Source organism: Pseudophryne corroboree, chromosome 1 (genome assembly GCF_028390025.1).
Source record: "Pseudophryne corroboree isolate aPseCor3 chromosome 1, aPseCor3.hap2, whole genome shotgun sequence".
In the NCBI taxonomy this organism is placed as follows: Eukaryota; Metazoa; Chordata; class Amphibia; order Anura; family Myobatrachidae; genus Pseudophryne; species Pseudophryne corroboree.
Window position 1 is genome coordinate 574,193,185 of NC_086444.1, and position 26,661 is coordinate 574,219,845.

General features: G+C 48.2%; 1 protein-coding gene across 2 annotated transcripts in view; it reads right to left on the bottom strand.

Annotated features, from left to right (window-relative positions):
- The window catches only part of ACO1 (aconitase 1), a 170,367-nt gene that overhangs the window by 31,869 nt on the left and 111,837 nt on the right, over nucleotides 1–26,661 (bottom strand). For both annotated transcript variants that reach the window (XM_063914197.1, XM_063914198.1), the window contains exons 10-14: nucleotides 25,713–25,829; nucleotides 25,105–25,264; nucleotides 18,279–18,414; nucleotides 17,458–17,542; nucleotides 1,777–1,933 (exon numbers count right to left, since the gene is read on the bottom strand). In XM_063914197.1, coding sequence (XP_063770267.1) covers nucleotides 1,777–1,933; nucleotides 17,458–17,542; nucleotides 18,279–18,414; nucleotides 25,105–25,264; nucleotides 25,713–25,829 — 655 coding nt within the window. The remainder of the gene's footprint in view (nucleotides 1–1,776; nucleotides 1,934–17,457; nucleotides 17,543–18,278; nucleotides 18,415–25,104; nucleotides 25,265–25,712; nucleotides 25,830–26,661) is intronic.

Consider the following 26,661-nt stretch of genomic DNA (forward strand, 5'->3'; position numbering starts at 1 on the left):
TATCCCATATCGACTGTGTTCATGTCGGCCTAATGACCATGTCGACCAATAGTGGTCGACCTAATGACCCATACCCTCCTGGCTACTGATCAGCACAGATGCAGTGTTACTTAGGGGCAGATGTACTAAGCATTGAAGAGAGATAAAGTAGAGAGAATGTACCAAACAATCAGCTCCTGTCATTTTTCAAACACAGCCTGTAATATGGCAGTAGGAGCTGATTGACTGGTACTTTATCTCTCTCCAGGGCTTATTAAATATCTCCCTTTGAATGATGAAACGCTTGAACCAGCCCCTTTGTCTCCAGCTACTTCAGCGACTTGTATACAACTGGCTTTCCCTCCTCTAAGCTTCCTGCAATCAAGCTTCCACCCTCAGCATTCTGCTGAGACTATTTATAAATGTGATCAGCAAGTCTAAGGGTGGGTACACACTAAAATGATCTTGGACCAATATGTAGTTTCTGCCCAAATCGGAACGACATATCAGCTGGATTGTTCAGTGTGTACGCGCAATTTCGTTCTCCCGCGGTTGCATACTATATCTTCTGGTCAGCCATGCTGCACAGCTAACCAGAAGATATCATACAAGATGCCATGCTGCCAAATACAGCATGGCATCCTACATCGTGCAGTCGTCCCTGCAGCGTTCTAGTGTGTACCAAGCCTAAGGATAATTACTTTAGCATCTTTACCTCTGAACCAACCTCCTTACCACTCCCACTAACTGTTGGGGTCTGTTTTTCTCACTACACATCTTCCCTCGAGGATTTCATCGGACAATTCAGCTTCCAGTACCACCACTACACTGATTACACTAAAACGTCCGTCTTAACTATCTTATGTAACCAACTGTCTCAAATGTAAAGCACCAAATATCCAAATCAGATCTTTCTTCCTCTTCTACCCAGGGCCAATATCTTCACTCAAACTGACCTCACCATTAAGAACACCAACATATCCACAGTTGCTGAAGCCTACTACCTTAGTGTCACAATTATTCCTCACATCTTGTTGTGTTACCTCCACTTAGAAGAATTACCAAAATATGTTCTTTACTTACCCAAAATGTTCCAAAACTTTTCCATTTTCTCATCTCCTGACCTGACTACTACAAGCCTTATCCCATCTGCCAATCCTGTCATCCACCCATCTCCACTTAATTTCATCTTTACATCTGCATCAAGACCAAGCTTCCTCTCGCTGATCCAATCTGCTGCACCACGTTCCTTATCTCTACACACGCTCCCTGTGTCCAACCCAATTCAAATTACTCACCCTTACCTACACAGCCAAACCTTCATGCATCTCTAAATACTCTTCCTCGTAGATCTACCTCTGACCAGCACCTTGCTTCTTCTCTGGTCAAGTCTTACTCCGATCTGAAAATGTGCTGCTAACTAATATTTGGAATTTTCTACCACACCTAGCCAGACATATCCCACAGCCTGCAAATCTGTCCAGTCACCTAGTTGAGCAATTCCGAAAGTAGGGGTCGATTCAATGACATGCGACTGTCTATCGTCCGTAAGGGTGTTTATATGCACGAGGCTTTATACAAAAATCTGTAGGAGGTCGAGTCATGAGAGGGGAGAGTTGTGTTGCCATTGGCAGCATTTCCACTCAGCTATAGCAGCAACTCACCCCTCTTGTGTGTTACTGAATGGACCTCTAGGTCTAAATAAGAATATACAGTAAATAATGAAAAAGATACAATAAAATAATGAATAAAACACCACAAACTGCCAATAGATAGGAGCTTAGGGAATGGGATTACCTAAAGGTTCCTTCTCAAAGTCAATTCCGATGGTCCCAGCTATAGCATAGGCAATGACAAGAGGTGGAGAGGCTAAGTAGTTTGCGCGTGTGTTTGGATGAACACGGCCTTCAAAATTTCTGTTACCAGATAACACCCCTACAGCAACTAGGTCTCCCTGTAGGGAAGACAAGCGAATAACAGATAATACATTAAAACCCAAATATAAACATAATGATCGAAATACACAGAAACAGATTCAGTACAAAATATCACTGGATCTTGCTTTTATGTATTTACTATATATATATATATCTCACTAATCCAGGGCACTCACCTATTCCTAGATTTGGGGTGCAACATGGTTTGTGACCACATTGTTTAAATAGAAATCACAGGGGCTCTGCACTCACGATATTAACAATAATAAACAGTGGAGTTTTAGTTCATGTATTGATCAATGCATTTAAGCCTGCAGCCCCCGGCAAGGGACCCCACTATACTGCAGGTCCTACTCTATTGCTCAAAATAATTACCATAAAAATAGCTATCACAGTAGTGTTAAACTTTAGGTATGCGATCACATCCTGAAACTCTGCCCATCTGAGGAGTCAAGCGACCGTGCGCATGGCCATGCAGCTTCGGATGCCTCCTTGGCGACGGCTGTCACGATGTCTGACTGAACTCTAACTGCCAAGTGCATTTGAGACGCCTCATGTAGAGCATTGTAGACTGCTTAAAGTTACAGCACTCTAATGGGCATCCTCTATTCCTGACGTGACCAATGACCTTGGAACTGGTTGTTCAGCATGACTGCACCCCAGCCTCTGAGGCTAGCGTCTGTGGTCAGTGACCCAGTCCTAAACTCCGAACCGCCGGCCTAGATTATAAGGCTGAAGCCACCACAGGAGAGAGATCCGGGTCTGAGGAGTCAACCGTATCATTTGATGCATCTGCAGATGAGAACCGCACCATTGTGACAGGGAATCCAACAGGAAGGGATGAGAGTGAAACCTGCTGAACTGAAGAGCCTCAAAAGAGGCCACCATCTTCCAAAACAGGTGGACACAGAGGTGCACCACCCTTGTTCTGAGTACTAGCTGAACTATCCACTGGATATCCTGAACCTGGATGAAAGGAGATTGTCAATTTCAAGAAATCCAATTTAACCGTGATGATTCAGAACCCAGTGAGTTAGAGAGACATGTTCCCGAAGAGTGAGTTTCAATGGAGCCTTGATCAACAGGTCATCCAGAGATCGTATTAAGGTCACATTTAAATACCTGAGGTCAGTAATCACAGACATTACCTTCGTGAATGACCCTGGGTGCCGGAGAGAGACCCAATGGCAATGCCCAGAACGGATAATGAGCCTCCTGTATGCAAACCAAATCAGTCAGGCTTCAGAACCACAAACAGATTGGAGTAGAACCCCTGCTGACACTGATGCACTGAAACTGTAATCAGCACTTCCTACTCCAAAGAACTCCCTGTTTCTGTGTGGAAAAATAAGATTTTACTTACCGGTAAATCTATTTCTCGTAGTCCGTAGTGGATGCTGGGGACTCCGTAAGGAACATGGGGAATAGACGGGCTCCGCAGGAGACATGGGCACTCTAAAGAAAGAATTTAGATTCTGGTGTGCTCTGGCTCCTCCCTCTATGTCCCTCCTCCAGACCTCAGTTAGAGAAACTGTGCCCGGAAGAGCTGACAGAACAAGGAAAGGATTTTGGTAATCCAGGGCAAGATTCATACCAGCCACACCAATCACACCGTATAACTTGAGATAAACATACCCAGTCAACAGTATGAACAACAACAGAGCAACAGGTCAACCCTGATGCAACCATAACATAACCCTTATTTAAGCAATAACTATATACAAGCATTGCAGAAGAAGTCTGCACTTGGGACGGGCGCCCAGCATCCACTACGGACTACGAGAAATAGATTTACCAGTAAGTAAAATCTTATTTTCTCTAACGTCCTAGTGGATGCTGGGGACTCCGTAAGGATAATGGGGATTATACCAAAGCTCCCAAACGGGCGGGAGAGTGCGGATGACTCTGCAGCACCGATTGAGCAAACACAAGGTCCTCCTCGGCCAGGGTATCAAACTTGTAGAACTTTGCAAAAGTGTTTGAACCTGACCAAGTAGCCGCTCGGCAAAGTTGTAATGCCGAGACCCCTCGGGCAGCCGCCCAAGAAGAGCCCACCTTCCTAGTGGAATGGGCCTTAACTGATCTTGGCAGCGGCAATCCAGCCGCCGAATGAGCCTGCTGAATCGTGTTACAGATCCAGCGAGCAATAGTCTGCTTTGAAGCAGGAGCACCAAGCTTGTTGGAAGCATACAGGATAAACAAAGATTCTGTTTTCCTGACCCTAGCCGTTCTGGCTACATAAACCTTCAAAGCCATGACTACATCAAGCAACTCGGAATCCTCCAAGTCCGTAGTAGCCACAGGCACCACAATAGGTTGGTTTATATGAAAGGATGAAACCACTTTCGGCAGAAATTGTGGACGGGTCCGCAATTCTGCTCTATCCGCATGGAAAACCAGATAGGGGCTTTTATGTGACAAAGCCGCCAACTCTGACACACGCCTAGCCGAAGCCAAGGCTAATAGCATGACCACCTTTCACGCGAGATATTTCAACTCCACCGTTGAGTGGTTCAAACCAGTGGGATTTCAGGAAACTCAACACCACGTTAAGATCCCAAGGTGCCACTGGAGGCACAAAAGGGGGCTGAATATGCAGCACTCCCTTTACAAACGTCTGAACGTCAGGTAGAGAAGTCAACTCCTTTTGAAAGAAAATGGATAGGGCCGAAATCTGGACCTTAATGGACCCCAATTTTAGGCCCAAATTCACTCCTGACCGTAGGAAGTGAAGGAAACGGCCCAGCTGGAATTCCTCCGTAGGGGCATTCCTGGCCTCACACCAAGCAACATATTTTCGCCATATACGGTGATAATGTTGAGCTGTCACGTCCTTCCTAGCCTTTATCAGCGTAGGAATGACCTCATCCGGAATGCCTTTCTCTGCTAGGATCCGGCGTTCAACCGCCATGCCGTCAAATGCAGCCGCGGTAAGTCTTGGAACAGACAGGGCCCCTGTTGCAACAAGTCCTGTCTTAGAGGAAGAGGCCACGGCCCTTCGTGACCAATCTGGAACAATGAGTATCGTTCTCACTCCTCTTTTTCTTATTATTCTCAGCACCTTGGGTATGAGAGGAAGAGGAGGAAATACATAGACCGACTGGAACACGGTGTCACGGTGTCACCAGGGCGTCTACAGCTATCGCCTGAGGGTCTCTTGACCTGGCGCAATACCTCTGTAGTTTTTTGTTGAGGCATGATGCCCTCATCTGTGCGAAGACTTCCTGATGAAGTCCCCACTCTCCCAGATGGAGGTCGTGTCTGCTGAGGAAGTCTGCTTCCCAGTTGTCCACTCCCGCGAAGAATTCTGGTGGCTTCCGCCATCGCTACCCTGCTCCTTGTGCCGCCTTGTCGGTTTACATGAGCCACTGTGGTGATGGTGTCTGACTGAATCAGAACCGGTTGGTCGCGAAGCAGGGTCTCCGCTTGACGTAGGGCGTTGTATACGGCCCTTAGTTCCAGGATGTTGTTGTGAAGGCAAGTCTCCTGACTTGACCACAGACCTTGGAAATTTCTTCCCTGTGTGACTGCTCCCCACCCTCGGAGGCTTGCATCCGTGGTCACCAGGACCCAGTCCTGAATGCCGAATCTGCGGCCCTCGAGAAGGTGAGCAATCTGCAGCCACCACAGGAGAGACACCCTGGCCCTGGGGGATAGGGTGATTAACCGATGCATCTGAAGATGTGATCCGGACCACTTGTCCAGTAAGTCCCATTGAAAGGTCCTCACATGGAACCTGCCGAAGGGAATGGCCTCGTATGATGCCACCATCCTTCCCAGGACTCGAGTGCAGTGATGCACTGACACCTGTTTTGGTTTTAATAGGTTCCTGACCAGTGTCATGAGCTCCTGAGCTCTCTCTATCGGGAGATAAACCCTTTTCTGGTCTGTGTCTAGAATCATGCCTAGGAAAGGCAGACGAGCCGTAGGAACCAACTGCGACTTTGGAATATTTAGAATCCAGCCGTGTTGCCGTTACACTTCCAGAGAAAGTGCTACGCTGATTAGCAACTGCTCTCTTAATCCCGCTTTTATGAGGAGATCGTCCAATTATGGGATAACTGCGACCCCTTGCTTCCGCAGGAGTACCATCATTTCCGCCATTACCTTGGTAAATATTCTCGGTGCCGTGGAGACACCAAACGGCAACGTCTGAAATTGGTAATGGCAATCCTGTACCACAAATCTGAGGTACGCCTGATGAGGTGGATAAATGGGGATATGAAGGTATGCATCCTTTATGTCCAGAGACACCATAAAATCCCCCCCTTTCCAGGCTTGCGACGACCGCTCTCAGCGATTCCATCTTGAACTTGAACCTTTTCAAGTATATGTTCAGGGATTTTAAATTCAATATGGGTCTGACCGAACCGTCCGGTTTCGGGACTACAACATGGTCGAATAATAACCCCCTCCTTGTTGAAGGAGGGTAACCTTGACCACCACCTGTGGAAGATACAATTTGTGAATTGCAGTTAACACTATTTCCCTCTCGTGGGGGGAAGCCGGCAGGGCCGTCGGTGAGGGGGCATCTCCTCGAAGTCCAGCTTGTATCCCTGAGACACAATATCTATTGCCCAGAGATCCAACAGGGAGTGAACCCACTTGTGGCTGAAATTTCGAAGACGTGCCCCCACCGGGCCTAGCTCCGCCTGTGGAGCCCCAGTGACATGCGGTAGATTTTGTAGAGGCCGGGGAGGACTTCTGTTCCTGGGAACTAGCTGTGTTGTGCAGCTTCTTTCCTCTGCCCCTGCCTCTGGCAAGAAAGTACGCACCTCGGACTTTCTTGTTTCTTTGTGATCGAAAGGACTGCATTTGATAATGTCGTGCTTTCCTAGGCTGTGCTGGAATATAAGGCAAAATATCAGAATTACCAGCTATAGCTGTGGAGACCAGGTCCGAGATCCCTTCTCCACACAATCCTCAGCCTTGTAAGGTAAACCTTCCATATGCCTCTTAAGTCGGCATCACCTGTCCATTGCATGTTCCACAGGACACGTCAAGCAGAAATCGACATAGCGTTGACTCTAGAACCCAGTAGATTAATGTCTCTTTGGGCATGTTTTATATATATATCTAAGACAGCATCTTTTATATATATATATCTATATATATATATATATATATATATATATATATATACACACATATATATATATATATATATATATACATATATACACAAACTAGGGTCTCAATCTCTGCTGATAAGGTATCTGTCCACGCTGCTACATCGCTATAAACCCATGCCGACACAATCGCCGGTCTGAGTAGTGTACCAGAAAGTGTGTAAATGGACTTCAAAGTACTTTTACTGCATGCTATCTGCAGGATCCCTGAGGATAGCTGTTAAGTCAGCGCTACCTTTTGGGCAAACGTGACACCCTAGGGGAAGATTCCCATCGTATCCTGGCCCTAATAGGGAAAGGATACTCCCTGAGAATTCTTTGTGGGAAACTGCAGTCTCTTGTCTGGAGATTCCCGCTCTTTTTCTTCATGAGAGGAGGGAAATTTACCTCAGCTTTCTTCCCCTTAAACATGTGTACCCTTGTGTCAGGGACAGATGAGTCATCAGTGATATGCAAAACATTTTTTTATTACAATAATCATATATTGAATACTTTCCTGCCATTTTGGCTGTAACTTTGCATTATCGTAGTCGACACTGGAGTCAGACTCTGTGTCGATATCAGTGTCTATTATTTTGGATAGTGAGCATTGAGAGACTCTGAAGGGCTCTGCGACATAGGGACAGACATGGGTAGATTTCCTGTCTGTTCTCTAATCTTTTGTGCAATAAATTTTCCTTAGCACTTAATTTCACATATCCAAACAGGTGTCGGCGTTGTCGACGGAGACACCACTCACACACACATTTGCTCCATCTCCTCCTTAGGGGAGCCTTTTACCTCAGACATGTCGACACACACGTACCGACACACCACACACTCAGGGAATGCTCATCTGAAGACAATTCCCCCACAAGGCCCTTTGGAGAGACAGAGAGAGAGTATGCCAGCACACACCCCAGCGCTATAAACCCAGGAATAACACAGTAACTTAATGTTAACCCAGTAGCTGCTGTTTATATTGATTTTTGCGCCTAATTATGTGCCCCCCCTCTCTTTTTACCCTTTTGTACCGTGTATCTGCAGGGGAGAGCCTGGGGAGCTTCCTCTCAGCGGAGCTGTGGAGAAAAAATGGCGCAGGTGAGTGCTGAGGAAGAAGCCCCGCCCCCTCGACGGTGGGCTTCTGTCCCGCTTAAATATACATTTTCTTGGCGGGGGCTCATACATATATACAGTGCCCAACTGTAGATATGTGTACTTTTGCCAAAAGAGGTCCATATGCTGCCCAGGGCGCCCCCCCCTGCGCCCTGCACCCTTACAGTGACCGGAGTATGTGAGGTGTGTGGGAGCAATGGTGCACAGCTGCAGTGCTGTGCGTTACCTCAGTGAAGAACGGAGTCTTCTGCCGCCGATTTCGAAGTCTTCTTGCTTCTCATACTCACCCGGCTTCTGTCTTCCGGCTCTGCGAGGGGGACGGCGGCGCGGCTCTGGGATCGGACGACGAGGGTGAGATCCTGTGTACGATCCCTCTGGAGCTAATGGTGTCCAGTAGCCTAAGAAGCAGGACCTAGCTTCAGAGAGTAGGGCTGCTTCTCTCCCCTCTGTCCCACGATGCAGGGAGTCTGTTGCCAGCAGAGCTCCCTGAAAATAAAAAACCTAACAAAATACTTTCTCACAGCAAGCTCAGGAGAGCTCACTGAACAGCACCCAGCTCGTCCGGGCACAGATTCAAACTGAGGTCTGGAGGAGGGACATAGAGGGAGGAGCCAGAGCACACCAGAATCTAAATTCTTTCTTAAAGTGCCCATGTCTCCTGCAGAGCCCGTCTATTCCCCATGGTCCTTACGGAGTCCCCAGCATCCACTAGGACGTTAGAGAAACAGGAAGACCTGTAGTAAAAACCCGCACAAAAGGGGAAACTGCGAAATCCAACTTGTAACCCTTTGACAACAGATTTTGAACCCACACATCTTTTTATGTCTGGAACCAAACCTCCTGAAAGTTCAGGAGGCGGCACCCACCGTGGAACGACCCAGGTGGGAGGGGAGCCTGTCATGCCACAGGCTTGTCAGCAGGCTTTGGGTCTGGACAACGGGCAGTGGCCTGCTGGCGACATCGGTCTCAAACTCCACTGCCAGACGTGGCAGATCATCTGGCTCGACCATGAAAGGGCTGCAAGGGCCAAAAGGAGGGACCGGCATAGGTACGACGGGAGGCAGAGCAGCAGAAGGCAAGAAGGTAGATATACTACCCGTTGCCTGAGAAATCCATTTGTATAGTTCAGGACCAAATGGAATGTCCCTTGTAAAAGGCAGATTCTCCACAGCCCTTTTGGACATCTGTATGCCAAGATCTAAGCCAGAGGGTTTGGCGAGCAGCTATAGCCGAGGCTGAGAACCTAGAATTAACAAGACCAACATCTCTAAAGGCATCTCTCAAGTAAACACCCAGCTCCCTACTATGTTCTGACAGAACAGCAAGTTCAGCCCTGGGAACTCTAGAATCCAGGCCCTTTACAAACTCACCTGCCCAAGTACTTTATAGCCTTTTTAACCCAAAAACCGACCAGGGCCAGTGTGAGCAACACAACTGTTTCAGTGCACATGAACTTGAGAGTAGTGTCTAACTTATGGTCCGAAGGAACTTTTAGTGATGTAGCCTCAGGGACCAGTGAGGTAGGCTTCTTATACAACCTGAAAACAGTGGCAGAAGTTTCCCACTTTTCTGTCATGGATGACATGGTTGAATCTCTTGTCCAGACGCTTCCAAGCGGCCAACAGTTGGTCATCTAGCTGTTGAGAATAGGGGAACAAAACAGAAGACTTTTGATGCTTACCAGAGACGTATCCAGTGATTCCGGAATCTCCATGCAATACCTCACAAACTGCTACAATGATCGCCTTAACTTCCAGAGCTCCTGGTTCCTTGTACTGAGGGAAGGACTCTTCTCCCTCCGACACTTCCCCCAACTCGCCTTCCTCCTCTTCTTTTGAAGGAAGTTTCGTGTCAGAGTCATCTGACTGCAGAACGCAGGGAGCAGTTGATTCTTTGACAATTGTTGAGTCGAAGCCGAAATGACCCTGGCAGATGATCCCATGATCTGGACCAACCCTTTTACCGACTTAACCAGCCCTTTCGCCCAAGCTGTGGAGAGTTCTGTGGAGAGAGATAGAGGCAAGGCCCCTGAGGAGGGGCCCTCAGTTCTGGCAGTTTCCCATTCCCTACGAGAAGCCGCCAATTCTGAAGTTAAATCAGACATGGCACCAGCTAAGGCAGATGCTCATGGAGAAGTAGGAGAAATATCAGTGGTGTTCCCTGTCTGGGTAACCCCACCCTGCTAACTTGTGTTATCTTGGCATTACACGTAGTGCAGACAAACAGCTTCTGGGAAGCATTAGCTGCTGCACCTCTGCCTGTCATGGTATAGGATGTCACACCACGGAGACATAACAGCAGGGATGCAAGAATCACACAATGGAAACTCGGAGAGCATTGGAGCAATGCAGAATAGAGCGAGAGGATCACACAACTCCCTTAATACAATTCCTCTACACCCACCAATCAGTGTCACACCCCAGTGCACTCACAGCCCTCTGGATTAGATCTGTGCTGCAGGGATGTCAGTTGGTGGAGATAAGCTTTGTCAGGAAAAAACAGCACTGCCAATGCAGATAGAAGTGCTGGTCTCAACAAAATGGTGCCTGCTCTCAGCCCTGGGCGGTAGAGAGACAGGAAGGAACAGGAGAGGGGCCAATGAGAGGAGCCAGAGCTAGAACAGCCTCCCTAGCTCTGAATAATAGGCAGAAGGCGGGCTGTGAAGTCCCGCTCCCTCTACCCTGCTGTCCTGGATCTGCTGAGACAGAGTACAAAGTGAAAAGTAACTTGAGCCCTGTAACAGAACTGCAGTTCTAAGAAGCTGTAAACACACACAACACAGCCCAGAAAAACGCGCAGACTTTTGGGAGATTCCCAGACATGCTGCAGGGAGATCTTGAGACTGTGTACACACACGATAAGCAGGGAAAGGGGACATACTTACCCCTGCTCGTACCATCGTGTGTGTGATAGGCAGTAGGCGTGCTGACAGCAACTTCTTTGTAAGCTGCGGCAAATCGCCAGGAACCCAGATCCCAACTTCTTATTAAGTTGCGAAGAGTCCCTCCCAAGGTATCCATGTAGCAGCCTGACAGTAGCAGCATGTCCTCAGATATTAGAGAAGGGCCTAATTCAGACCTGATCGGTACTGATCAGGTCTGAACTGCGCATGCCAGACAGCCGACTACCGTATCAGCCCTGCGATTGCCTCTGCCTGATTGACAGGCAGAGGCGGTCACTGGGTTGGAGGAGGTGGGCCAGCGGTGTTTAGCCGCCGTTTTAGGGGCGCGGGCCGGGCAACGCAAGCGTGCCTGGAACGTGCGGGGGGCGGGCCTCGGCGGCTGCGTGACGTCACACGCAGCCACAGCGACGAGTATCTCCCTGCCAGCATACAGGAGCTACGCTGGTGGAGAGCTACTCTTCAAGTACAAAAGCATCGCCGCTGTGCAAGTACTTGTGCGACGGGAAAGGGCCTGACATGCGGGGCAGACGAGCCCTGTGCTGGGCATCCCCCCGCATGCCGGTGTGACTGATCGTAGATGTGCTATATTTAGCACATCTATGATCAGGTCTGAATTAGGCCCTAAGAGAAAAAAAAATTGTGTAGTGCTGGAGCTTAGCCTCTAGTGACCGGCTCCCTCAGGCACATTTGTAAAACTGGGGCTGATAGGGGATAGAGGGGGAGGAGCTATCACACTTCTAGCTAAATGCATCACCGTCTATACCTAGTGTCTTAAGCCTCCAGTGTCCCCTAGTGGATGAGAGAGAAACAGTCATAAATAATAAGATTTTACTTACCGGTAAATCTATTTCTCGTAGTCCGTAGTGGATGCTGGGGACTCCGTAAGGACCATGGGGAATAGCGGGCTCCGCAGGAGACTGGGCACTCTAAAGAAAGATTTAGTACTATCTGGTGTGCACTGGCTCCTCCCTCTATGCCCCTCCTCCAGACCTCAGTTAAGGAAACTGTGCCCGGAAGAGCTGACATTACAAGAAAAGGATTTTGGAATCCAGGGTAAGACTCATACCAGCCACACCAATCACACCGTATAACTCGTGATAAACTTACCCAGTTAACAGTATGAACAATAACAGAGCATCAGATAAACCCTGATGCAACTATAACATAACCCTTATTTAAGCAATAACTATATACAAGCATTGCAGAAGAAGTCCGCACTTGGGACGGGCGCCCAGCATCCACTACGGACTACGAGAAATAGATTTACCGGTAAGTAAAATCTTATTTTCTCTAACGTCCTAGTGGATGCTGGGGACTCCGTAAGGACCATGGGGATTATACCAAAGCTCCCAAATGGGCGGGAGAGTGCGGATGACTCTGCAGCACCGAATGGGCAAACACAAGGTCCTCCTCAGCCAGGGTATCAAACATGTAGAATTTTGCAAATGTGTTTGAACCCGACCAAGTAGCAGCTCGGCAAAGCTGTAATGCCGAGACCCCTCGGGCAGCCGCCCAAGAAGAGCCCACCTTCCTTGTGGAATGGGCTTTCACTGATTTTGGATGCGGCAATCCAGCCGCAGAATGAGCCTGCTGAATCGTGTTACAGATCCAGCGAGCAATAGTTTGCTTTGAAGCAGGAGCACCCACTTTGTTGGATGCATACAGGATAAACAGCGAGTCAGTCTTCCTGACCCCAGCCGTTCTGGTTACATAATTCTTCAAAGCCCAGACTACGTCAAGCAACTTGGAATCTTCCAAGTCACAAGTAGCCGCAGGCACCACAATAGGTTGGTTCAAATGAAAAGATGACACCACCTTTTGCAGAAATTGCGGACGAGTCCGCAATTCTGCTCTGTCCATCTGGAAAACCAGATAGGGGCTTTTACATGACAAAGCCGCCAATTCTGACACACGCCTAGCCGGAGCTAAGGCCAACAGCATGACCACTTTCCACGTGAGAAACTTTAGCTCCACAGTCTTAAATGGCTCAAACCAGTGTGATCTCAGGAAACCCAACACCACGTTAAGATCCCAAAGTGCCACTGGTGGCACAAAAGGGCGCTGAATATGCAGCACTCCCTTAGCAAACGTCTGAACCTCAGGCAGTGAAGCCAGTTCTCTGTGAAAGAAAATGGATAGGGCCGAAATCTGGACCTGTATGGACCCTAATTTTAGGCCCATAGTCACTCCTGACTGTAGGAAGTGCAGGAATCGACCCAGCTGGAATTCTTCTGTAGGGCCTTCCTGGCCTCACACCAAGCACATATTTTCGCCATATACGGTGATAATGCTTTGCTGTCACATCCTTCCTAGCCTTTCAGCGTAGGAATAACTGCATCCGGAATGCCTTTATCCGCTAGGATCCGGTGTTCAACCGCCATGCCGTCAAACGCAGCCGCGGTAAGTCTTGGAATAGACAGGGCCCTTGTTGCAACAGGTCCTGTCTGAGAGGCAGAGGCCATGGGTCCTCTGTGAGCATTTCTTGCAGTTCCGGGTACCAAGTCCTTCATGGCCAATCCGGAACAATGAGTATTGTTCTCACTCCTCTTTTTCTTACAATTCTCAGCACCTTTGGTATGAGAGGAAGAGGATGAAACACATAGACCGACTGGAACACCCACGGTGTTACTAGTGCGTCCACAGCTATCGCCTGAGGGTCCCTTGACCTGGCGCAATACCATTTTAGCTTTTTGTCGAGGCGGGACGCCATCATGTCCACCTGTGGCAGTTCCCGTCGATTTGCAATCTGCGTGAAGACTTCTTGGTGAAGTCCCCACTCTCCCGGGTGGAGGTCGTGCCTGCTGAGGAAGTCTGCTTCCCAGTTGTCCACTCCCGGAATGAACACTGCTGACAGTGTGCTTACGTGATTCTCCGCCCAGCGAAGAACTCTGGTGGCTTCTACCATCGCCACCCTGCTCCTTGTGCCGCCTTGGCGGTTTACATGAGCCACTGCGGTGATATTGTCTGACTGGATCAGAACCGGTTGGTCGTGAAGCAGGGTCTCCGCTTGACTTAGGGCGTTGTATATGGCCCTTAGTTCCAGGATATTGATGTGAAGGCAAGTCTCCTGCCTTGACCACAGCCCTTGGAAATTTCTTCCCTGTGTGACTGCCCCCCACCCTCGGAGGCTTGCATCCGTGGTCACCAGGACCCAGTCCTGAATGCCGAATCTGCGACCTTCGAGAAGGTGAGCACTCTGCAGTCACCACAGGAGAGACACCCTTGCTCTGGGGGATAGGGTGATTAACCGATGCATCCGAAGATGTGATCCGGACCACTTGTACAGTAAGTCCCATTGGAAGTTATGGAACCTGCCGAAGGGAATGGCCTCGTATGATGCCACCCTCCTTCCCAGGACTCGAGTGCAGTGATGCACTGACACCTGTTTTAGTTTTAATAGATTCCTGACCAGTGTCGCGAGCTCCTGAGCTCTCTCTATCGGGAGATAAATATTTTTCTGGTCGGTGTCTAGGATCATGCCTAGGAGAGGCAGATGAGCTGTAAGAACCAACTGCGACTTTGGAATATATAGAATCCAGCCGTGTTGCCGTTTCACTTCCAGAGAAAGTGATACGCTGTTCAGCAACTGCTCTCTTGATCTCGCTTTTATGAGGAGATCGTCCAAGTACGTGAGAATAGTGACACCTTGCTTCCGCAGGAGCACCATCATTTCCGCCATTACCTTGGTGAATATTCTCAAGGCCGTGGAGAGACCAAACGGCAACGTTTGAAATTGGTAGTGACCATCCCGTACCGCAATTCTGAGGTACGCCTGATGAGGTGGATAAATGCGGACATGAAGGAATGCATCCTTTATGTCCCGAGTCACCATAAAATCTCCCCCTTTCAGGCTTGCAATCACCGCTCTTAGCGATTCCAACTTGAACTTGAACCCTTTCAGGTATATGTTCAGGGATTTTAAATTCAATATGGGTCCGACCGAACCGTCTGGTTTCGGGACTACAACATGGTCGAATAATAACCCCCTCCTTGTTGAAGGAGGGGAACCTTGACCACCACCTGTTGAAGATACAATTTATGAATTGCAGTTAACACTGTTTCCCTCTCGTGGGGGGAAGCCGGCAGGGCCGTCGGTGAGGGGGCATCTTCTCAAAGTCCAGCTTGTATCCCTGAGACACAATATCTATTGCCCAGGGATCTAACAGGGAGTGAACCCACTTGTGGCTGAACTTACAAAGGCGCGCCCCCACCGGGCCTAGCTCCGCCTGTGGAGCCCCAGCGACATGCGGTGGATTTTTGTAGAGGCCGGGGAGGACTTCTGTACCTGGGAACTAGCCGTGTTGTGCAGCTTCTTTCCTCTGCCCCCGCCTCTGGCAAGAAAGGACGCACCTCGGACTTTCTTGTTTCTTTATTCGAAAGGCTGCATTTGGTAATGTCGTGCTTTCGTAGGCTGTGCAGGAATATAAGGCAAAATATCAGAATTACCAGCGATAGCTGTGGAGACCAGGTCCGAGAACCCTTCTCCACACAATCCTCAGCCTTCCAAATGCCTCTTAAGTCGGCATCATCTGTCCATTGCATATTCTACAGGACACGTCAAGCAGAAATAGACATAGCTTTGACTCTAGGACCCAGTATACTCATGTCTCTTTGGGCATGTTTAATAGGTATATATATATATATATATATATATATATATATATATATACCTATCACTTAAGACAGCATCTTTAATATATATATTTCTATATGCATACTAGGGTCTCAATCTCTGCTGATAAGGTACCTGTCCACGCTGCCATAGCGCTATAAACCCATGCCGACACATTCGCCGGTCTGAGTAGTATACCAGAATGTGCTCGCTATCTGCAGGATCCCTGAGAATAGCTAGTGCTACCTTCTGGGCAAACGGGATACCCTAGGGGAAGATTCCCATCACATCCTGGCCCTAGTGGGGAAAGGATACTGCTTGAGAATTTTTTGTGGGAAGCTGCAGTCTCTTGTCTGGAGTTTCCCGCTCTTTTTCCTCATGAGAGGAGGGAAATTTACCTCAGCTTTCTTCCCCTTAAACATGTGTACCCTTGTGTCAGGGACAGATGAGTCATCAGTGATATGCAAATCATCTTTTATTACAATAATCATATATTGAATACCTTTCAGCCATTTTGGCTGTCATTTTGCATTATCGTAGTCGACACTGGAGTCAAACTCCGTGTCGATATCAGTGTTTATTATTTTGGATAGTGAGCATTGAGAGACTCTGAAGGTCTCTGTGACATAGGGACAGACATGGGTAGATTTCCTGTCTGTTCTCTAATCTTTTGTGCAATAAATTCACCTCAGCACTTACACATATCCAAACAGGTGTCGGCGTTGTCGACGGAGACACCCTCTCACACACATATTTGCCCTATCTCCTCCTTAGGGGAGCCTTTTACCTCAGACATGTCGACACACACGTACCGACACACCACACACACAGGGGATGCTCTATTTGAAGACAGTTCCCCCACAAGGCCCTTTGGAGAGACAGAGAGAGAGTATGCCAGCACACACCCCAGCGCTATATGACCCAGGAATCACACAGTAACTTAGTGCTAACCCAGTAGCTGCTGTATATATTGTTTTTGCACCAAATTTATATGCCCCCCCTCTCTTCTATTGCAGGGGAGAGCCTGGGGAGCTTCTCTCAGCGGATCTGTGGAGAGAAAATGGCGCTGGTGAGTGCTGAGGAAGAAGGCCCCGCCCCCTCAGCGGCGGGCTTCTGTCCAGTTTCTGTGTAAAAATAATGGCGGGGGCTCGTACATATATACAGTGCCTGACTGTATATATGTATAATTTTGCCAAAAGGTATCTTAATTGCTGCCCAGAGCGCCCCCCCCCTGCGCCCTGCACCCTACAGTGACCGGAGTGTGCGGGAGCAATGGCGCACAGCTGCAGTGCTGTGCGCTACCTTAAGTGAAGACAGGAGTCTTCATGCTTCTGCTGCTTCTGTTCTTCTGGCTCTGCGAGGGGGACGGCGGCGCGGCTCCGGGAACGGACGATCAAGGTTAGGTACCTGTGTTCGATCCCTATGGAGCTAATGGTGTCCAGTAGCCTAAGAAGCGCAACTTAGCTGCAGTGAGTAGGTTTGCTTCTCTCCCCTCAGTCCCACGTAGCAGAGAGTCTGTTGGCAGCAGAAGCTCTCTGAAAATAAAAAACCTAACAAAATACTTTCTTTTCTAGCAAGCTCAGGAGAGCCCACTAGGAGCACCCAGCTCTGGCCGGGCACAGATTCTAACTGAGGTCTGGAGGAGGGGCATAGAGGGAGGAGCCAGTGCACACCAGATAGTACTAAATCTTTCTTTAGAGTGCCCAGTCTCCTGCGGAGACCGCTATTCCCCATGGTCCTTACGGAGTCCCCAGCATCCAGTAGGACGTTAGAGAAAATATACATATCAATGCCATACTGTACCTGAGTAATAGCTTCCACAACACTTTCAGGCAAGGGGCCACTGTTCCCAATACAAGTCATGCAACCATATCCTACAACATCAAAGCTGAAACAAAAAATGACAATCAATGTAGGAAATGGACAGCCTACAAAAAAAAAAAAGTGCAGTTTTTGCACCATGATCAACATACATGAACATACAATCAATACAAATCTCCTTAGAGACTGTTTAAAAATTTTAAGATTTATGGGTTTTTTTTAAATCCCAATAAAAGAGAAGCTACAAGTGCCACATAAACTGAACCTACAGTATTAATAACCATTAGACTGGATCAAATACAGATAACAAATTTGATTCCCCACACACCCAACATCATCTCTCCATGAAATTATCTAGATCAATTACTGGATTTTCCTCCACTTCTTATTCATACAGGTTCATAGGCTGTCAACCGCTGGAGTGCCTAATTGACAGAGTGTTTTTGGGGAAACGGGGGCATGTCGGCAGCATTTTTAGGAATGTGGCTGCGTGTCATCACACACAGCTGTTCCGATCCAAAAAATGAAATGGTGGCGGGACTCCTGCTGCCGCAGCCAGGTTGTGCCGGCTGTAGGCATCCACAGTTTCTGCGACCACGCTGTAATTGCGGCACAATGGCAATTACAGTGTGATGGCAGTGGGTGGGCGTTGGGTAGCATGCTGTGAGGCATTGCCCTGCGATGGGCAGCCACCAGCATGCGATTGAAAGGATTGCAGAATCTGCAATCCTTACTGAATCAGGTCCTTTGTTCTGGTCATGGGTTCATGGTAGATTCAACATTAAAATGATCCATATACTCACCCAAGCTTGGAAAGGTAAGGCATAACACCGCTATCTCGGAGGTAGTAAGTCACTACACCACTGCCAGGAGATAGGCTTGTCTTGATATAAGGTTTCACGGTCAATCCAGCTTCTACAGCATTTTTGGCTAATAGCCCTATAGAGTCAAATAAATATAAGATCAAAAGGGGCATAGCAAACGGAAAATAAGATTTTAAACCTACCGGTAAATCTTTTTCTCCTAGTCCGTAGAGGATGCTGGGGACTCCGTAAGGACCATGGGGAATGGACGGGCTCCGCAGGAGACATGTGAACTAAAAAGAACTTTAGATATGGGTGTGCACTGGATCCTCCCTCTATGCCCCTCCTCCAGACCCCAGTTAGAGAAACTGTGCCCAGAGGAGACGGACAGTACGAGGAAAGGATTTTAGTTAATCTAAGGGCAAGATTCATACCAACCCACACCATCCACACCGTATAACCTGGAATATACTAACCAGTTAACAGCATGAAACAAAACAGCATCAGCTCTAGACTGATCAAAACTGTAACATAACCCTTATGTAAGCAAAAACTATATACAAGTCTTGCAGAATTTTGTCCGCACTGGGACGGGCGCCCAGCATCCTCTACGGACTAGGAGAAAAAGATTTACCGGTAGGTTTAAAATCTTATTTTCTCTTACGTCCTAGAGGATGCTGGGGACTCCGTAAGGACCATGGGGATTATACCAAAGCTCCAAAACGGGCGGGAGAGTGCGAATGACTCTGCAGCACTGATTTAGCAAACATGAGGTCTTCATCAGCCAGGGTATCAAACTTGTAGAATTTTGCAAAGGTGTTTGAACCCGACCAAGTCACCGCTCGGCAAAGCTGTAATGCCGAGACGCCTCGGGCAGCCGCCCAAGAAGAGCCCACCTTCCTAGTGGAATGGGCCTTTACCGAATTTGGTAACGGCAATCCAGCCGTAGAATGAGCCTGCTGAATCGTGTTACAGATCCAGCGAGCAATAGTCTGCTTAGAAGCAGGAGCGTCAACCTTGTTGGCTGCATACAGGACAAACAGAGCCTCTGTTTTCCTAACCCGAGCCGTTCTGGCTACATAAATTTTCAATGCCCTGACCACATCAAGGGACTCGGAATCCTCCAAGTCCCGCGTAGCCACAGGCACCACAATAGGTTGGTTCATATGAAAAGAGGAAACCACCTTAGGCAAAAATTGAGGACGAGTCCTCAACTCAGCTCTATCCACGTGGACATTCAGATAGGGGCTTTTGTGAGATAAAGCCGCCAACTCAGGAAACTCGCCTTGCCGATGCCAAGGCCAACAACATGACCACTTTCCAAGTGAGGTACTTTAATTCCACCGTTTGAAGAGGCTCAAACCAGGGAGACTTAAGGAACCTTAACACCACGTTAAGGTCCCATGGTGCACAAAAGGAGGCTGGATATGCACAAAAGGAGGCACAAAAGGAGGCTGGATATGCAGCACTCCCTTCACAAAAGTCTGTACTTCTGGGAGAGAAGCCAATTCCTTCTGAAAGAAAATGGATAGGGCTGAAATCTGAACCTTAATGGAGCCTAATTTTAGGCCCAAATTCACACCCGTCTGTAGGAAGTGAAGGAAACGGCCCAGATGGAATTCTTCCGGAGGAGCATTCCTGGACTCACACCAAGATACATACTTCCTCCATATACGGTGATAATGTTTCGCTGTCACGTCCTTCCTAGCCTTCATCAGAGTAGGAATGACCTCATCCGGAATGCCCTTTCCCGCTAAGATCCGGCGTTCAACCGCCATGCCGTCAAACGCAGCCGCGGTAAGTCCTGGAACAGACAGGGCCCTTGTTGTAACAGGTCTTCTCTGAGAGGAAGAGGCCACGGATCTTCTGTGAGCATTTCCTGCAGATCCGGATACCAGGCCCTTCGAGGCCAATCTGGAACAATTAGAATTGTCTATACTCCTCTTCGTCTTATGATTCTCAACACCTTGGAGATGAGAGGAAGAGGAGGGAACACATAGACCGAGTGGACCACCCACGGTGTCACCAGGGCGTCCACTGCTACCGCCTGAGGGTCCCTTGACCTGGCGCAATACCTCGGAAGCTTCTTGTTGAGGTGCGACGCCATCATGTCTATTTGAGGCAGTCCCCACTGACTTGCAATCTCTGCGTAGACCTCCTGATGAAGTCCCCACTCTCCTCGATGTAGATCGTGTCTGCTGAGGAAATCCGCTTCCCAGTTGTCCACTCCCGGAATGAAGACTGCTGTCAGAGCGCTTACATGATTTTCCGCCCAGCGAAGAATCCTGGTGGCTTCTGCCATTGCCACTCTGCTCTTTGTTCCGCCTTGACGGTTTACATGTGCCACTGCGGTGATGATGTCTGACTGAATCAGAACCGGTAGGTCGCGAAGCAAATTCTCCGCTTGACAAAGGCCGTTGTATATAATTCCAGTACATTGATGTGTAGACAAGCCTCCTGGCTTGACCATAGACCTTGGAAGTTTCTTCCCTGTGTGACTGCTCCCCATCCTCGGAGGCTCGCGTCCGTGGTTACCAGAACCCAGTCCTGAATGCCGAACATGCGACCTTGTAGAAGGTGAGCACTCTGCAGCCACCAGAGGAGAGATACCCTGGCCCTGGGGGACAGGGTGATCATCTGATGAATCTGTAGATGTGACCCGGACCACTTGTCCAGAAGGTCCCACTGAAAAGTCCTCGCATGGAACCTGCCGGATGGAATGGCCTCGTAAGACGCCACCATCTTTCCCAGAACTCGAGTGCAGTGATGCACCGACACCCTTTTTGGCTTCAAGAGGTCCCTGAGCAAGTTCATGAGTTCTTGGGCCTTTTCCATCGGGAGAAAAACCCTTTTCTGATCTGTATCCAGAATCATACCTAAGAAAGGCAAACGGGTCGTTTGAACCAACTGTGACTTCGGGAGATTGAGAATCCAGCCGTGCTGCTGCAACACCCTCAGGGAGAGTGATACGCTGTTCAGCAACTGCTCTCTTGATCTCGCTTTTATTAGGAGATCGTCCAAGTACGGGATAATTGTGACCCCCCTGCTTGCGCAGGAGCACCATCATTTCCGCCATTACCTTGGTGAAAATCCTCGGGGCCGTGGAAAGCCCAAACAGCAACGTCTGAAATTGGTAAAGACAATCCTGTACAGCAAATCTCAGGAACGCCTGATGAGGCGGTTATATGGGACCATGAAGGTATGCATCCTTTATGTCCAGGGACACCATATAATCCCCCCCTTCCAGGCTGGCGATGACCGCTCTGAGTGATTCCATCTTGAACTTGAACCTTTTTAAGTATAGGTTTAAGGATTTTAAATTCAGAATGGGTCTGACCGAACCGTCCGGTTTCGGGATCACAAACAGGGTTGAGTAATACCCCATCCCCTGCTGAAGCAGGGGAACTTTGACCACCACTTGTTGAAGACACAATTTTCGAATCACATTTAAAACTACCTCCCTCTCTGGGGAAGAAGCCGGTAGGGCCGATTTGAAAAACCGGCGAGGAGGCACCTCTTCGAATTCCAGTTTGTAAACCTGGGAAACAAAGTCCATTACCCAGGGATCCACCTGCGAGTGAACCCAGACGTGGCTGAAAAGTTGAAGACGTGCCCCCACTGGGGCGGACTCCCTCAGCGGAGCCCCAGTGTCATGCGGTGGATTTTGTAGAAGCCGGGGAGGACTTCTGCTCCTGGGAACTAGCTGTAGTTGGCAGCTTTTTCCCCTTGCCCTTACCTCTGGCAAGAAAGGAAGATCCCCGTACTCTCTTGGATTTATGCGACCGAAAGTACTGCATCTGATAATGTGGCGTTTTCTTAGGCTGTGAGGAAACATAAGGCAAAAAAGTTGATTTACCAGCAGTAGCTGTGGAAACCAGGTCCGTGAGACCTTCCCCAAACAATTCCTCACCCTTGTAAGGCAAAACCTCCATATGCCTCTTCGAGTCGGCATCACCCGTCCACTGTCGGGTCCATAGGGCTCGCCTAGCAGAAATCGCCATAGCGTTGGCTCTGGAACCCAGTAGGCCAACATCTCTCTGAGCATCTCTCATATATAGGACAGCATCCTTAATATGACCCAGGGTCAATAAAATGGTTTCCTTATCCAGCTTATCAATATCAGCAGATAAGGAATCTGTCCACGCTGCTACAGCGCTACAAACCCAAGCCGACGCTATCGCCGGTCTGAGTAATGTACCAGTATGTGCGTAAATTGACTTCAAGGTCGTCTCCTACCTGGGATCCGCAGGATCCTTGAGGGATGCGGTATCTTGAGATGGCAGCGCTACCTTTTTGGATAAACGTGTCAACGCTTTGTCCACTCTTGGGGAGGATTCCCACCGTATCCTGTCCTTAGCCGGGAAAGGATACGCCATAAGAATCCTTTTGGGAATCTGCAGTTTCTTGTCTGGAGTTTCCCAAGCCCTTTCAAACAACTCATTTAGCTCATGTGAAGGGGGAAAAGTGACCTCAGGCTTCTTTTCTTTAAACATGTGGACCCTCGTGTCAGGTACAGAGGGGTCATCTGTGATATTCAACACATCTTTTATTGCAATAATCATATAATGAATACTTTTAGCCAACCTTTGCTGTAACTTCGCATCATCATAGTCGACACTGGAGTCAGAATCCGTGTCGTTATCAGTATCTACAACTTGGGATAGTGGGCGCTTTTGAGACCCAGAATATATATATATGTTGGTAGATGCTCAATTAGCTTAGTGATATCATTCAGGTGCTCGAAAGGGAGGGGTATTTCTAAGCAAGAAAAAAAGGCATTGGTTTCCCCCAGCACCCTGAATGATAACCGTAACCAGATATAAATTCCACATGATAATAGAATTCAGAGATCTTCGTTACACATATTTGCGCAAATGTGTGAATAAGCCCCAAAGCCGCATCAAGGCGTCTCTGTATATTTGGGGTCCCTAGCGCTATATATAGGTGCAGGGTGTGGCACCCCAAAACACCAGCATAAGCCAGAAAGCCCAGCGTAGCATACCAGTGAAAAAACTATAGTGTTATAGCATTATGGGGTTGCTCCAAGGTAGGTAGCTCTTAGCTGGTTAATCTTAGACCCAGATTGGGGTAATGGAGGTGTGAGGTGTGGTGCCTCTGGACTGGCTGAGCTGGATGGCCTTAGTGTGGCATACCTTTACATTCTATTAACACTTTTCACTTATTAATTTTTTAACACTATTTCTCTATTTTAATTGCATTTAATTTTTGTATCACTCTCTCTATAGCTTCGGCTTCCTAAATACTAATTTATTAACACTATAGTTTTTTCACTGGTATGCTACGCTGGGCTTTCTGGCTTATGCTGGTGTTTTGGGGTGCCACACCCTGCACCTAGATATAGCGCTAGGGACCCCAAATATACAGAGACGCCTTGATGCAGCTTTGGGGTCCCTAGCGCCATTTGCGCAAATATGTGTAACGAAGATCTCTGAATTCTATTATCATGTGGAATTTATATCTGGTTACGGTTATCATTCAGGGTGCTGGGGGAAACAAATGCCTTTTTTTCGAGACCCAGAAGGTCCCTGCGACATAGTGAAAGGCAGGGCTCGACTCCCTGTACATTCCCTGGACTCTGCTTTGTCCAACCTTTTGTGTAATAAATTCACATTTGCATTTAAAACATTCCACATATCCAACCAGTCAGGTGTCGGCGTTGCCGACAGAGACACCACACTCATTTGCTCCACCTCCTCCCTAGAAGAGCCTTCCGCTTCAGACATGCCGACACACGGGTACCGACACCCCACACACTCAGGGAAATCTCTAATCCGGAGACCGTTCCCCCACAAGGTCTTGGAGAGACAGAGAGAGAGTATGCCAGCACACACCCAGTGCCAATGACCTTGGAAAAAATTCCCAGATAGATAGCGCTTTATATATATATTTACTGCGCCAATTATGTGCCCCCCCCCTTCTTTAAAACCCTCTGTCACTGTGTACAGCAGGGGAGAGTCCGGGGAGCCAGCTTCTCAGCGTGTGCTGTGGAGAAAATGGTGCTGGTTAGTGCTGAGGGATCAAGCTCTGCCCCCCAGCGGCGGGCTTCGGTCCCGCTCGATTCCTTCAAAAACTGGCGGGGGATAACTATATACAGCCCCAAAGCCTATATATATATATATCTTTTAGCCAGTCCTAGAGGTGTAAATTGCTGCCCAGGGCGCCCCCCCTGCGCCCTGCACCCATCAGTGCCTGTGTCCTGTGCGTTACCTCTGTGAAGATCTGAAGTCTTCTGCCGCTTCTGAAGTCTTCTATCTTCTTATACTCACCCGGCTTCTATCTTCCGGCTCTGTGAGGAGGACGGCGGCGCGGCTCCGGGACGAACTGCAAGAGGAGACCTGCGTTCCGACTCCCTCTGGAGCTAATGGTGTCCAGTAGCCTAAGAAGCAGAGCCTAGCATTTAAGTAGGTCTGCTTCTCTCTCCTCAGTGCCACGATGCAGGGAGCCTGTTGCCAGCAGGGCTCCCGAAAAAAAAAAAACCTAACAAAATTCTTTCTTTCAGGGAAACTCAGGAGAGCTCCCTGTAGTGCACCCAATCTCCTCTGGGCACAGTATCAAACTGGGGTCTGGAGGAGGGGCATAGAGGGAGGAGCCAGTGCACACCCATATCTAAAGTTCTTTTTAGTGCCCATGTCTCCTGCGGAGCCTGTCTATTCCCCATGGTCCTTAAGGAGTCCTCAGCATCCAATAGGACGTAAGAGAAATACACTGATCTGGTTTCCAGCTCTGTTTCTGTAATGAAAAGCCAATAGCAGCAGATAGCCATGCATAGATCTGTGTACACAGGACAAGTGACTGCTGTACTCACCTGCACCCAGCATAACAGAAGGGTTACTGGTGTTGGTGCAACTAGTGATAGCAGCTATAACCACGGAGCCATGTGAGAGCTCATAATCAGCGTCATCGTAGGAGAATTTCACTTTGTCATTATGGTGTCCTTGAGGAATCTGGAAGCCTTTAAACCCTTGCTGTAACAGAGAAAATACAGCATATTACAATGCACATATACACATGACCAGGGGTAGCCAAGAGTTTCAGCTGGTGGGCCACTTGGAAGGTTTTGATAAACTGTGGAGGGCTACATTTTGGGTTTGCGGTATGCTATGCTGGTCCGGTGTATTTAAGCAAGATACAATTATAAGTTTATGGACGTAGTGGTGGGGAAAGGGGGGGAGGGGGGGCGGGGGCGGTGAAGCCCGAAGCTTGGCAGCTGCTGGTTGTGCTTGGTAGGCTACATGGAGGTCAGCATACGGCCCCATAGGATAGACTGTACTCAATATTATCACCAAGAATTTCAGAATACTCATCAAGTGAAGATATGATGCATACATAATTATGATTTATATCAAAGAGATGATGCAATTAGAAATTAATCAGATAATGCTGAATGAACTGCAAATCAATTAAAATTCTCACCTTTGCTCCAAGGGAATGCTCAAAGTCTATTTTCATGTCAGAAACAGCTACTTTATCCTGAGGCCTCTTCGGTCCACTACAACATGGCACCACAGTGCTGAGGTCCAACTCCACCACCTATGCTGACAAATAGTGCTCAGTACAAATACCCAATGTACCACAGCTATTGACATATCAAATCACTTAATATGTTTAAAAGCAAAAATCTGTTGCAATAGTAATCCTCACTTGGGGACTAAATAAAATGTGCACACACGTCAGCTGCAATTACTCTTTCTAAACAAAATGCAGATCTTTGTCCTGCGTGTAGAGCTGAATGCATCTATATGACCTGCCATTAACTAGCCCTATGCCTTGTGCAAAAGATCTGTCTCCCAGATGTGAAATCAGACCAGTCTCTGTGCACACACAACCGCACATGGCCTACAGTTCTGTCAACACACCCCTTATCACTCAGTCACACCCATTCTGCAAGTAAAGACGTGGATGTGATGCATATGACTGATTCCCCCATAGATGCATCTGCTGTACTATAGACCATGGGGGGTAATTCCAAGTTGATCGCAGCAGGAAATTTTTTAGCAGTTGGGCAAAACCATGTGCACTGCAGGGGAGGCAGATATAACATGTGCAGAGAGAGTTAGATTTGGGTGGGGTGTGTTCAATCTGCAATCTAAATTGCAGTGTAAAAATAAAGCAGCCAGTATTTACCCTGCACAGAAACGAAATAACCCACCCAAATCTAACTCTCTCTGCACATGTTATATCTGCCCCCCCTGCAGTGCACATGGTTTTGCCCAACTGCTAAAAAATTTCCTGCTGCGATCAACTTGGAATTACCCCCCATGTACAGTGCTAACAATTGCAAGACCTGTCTGCAACACTCCCTCAGCCCCTTGTGTAGATAATCTACAATATGGTCTTTATTAGAGACACAACATAATTACTA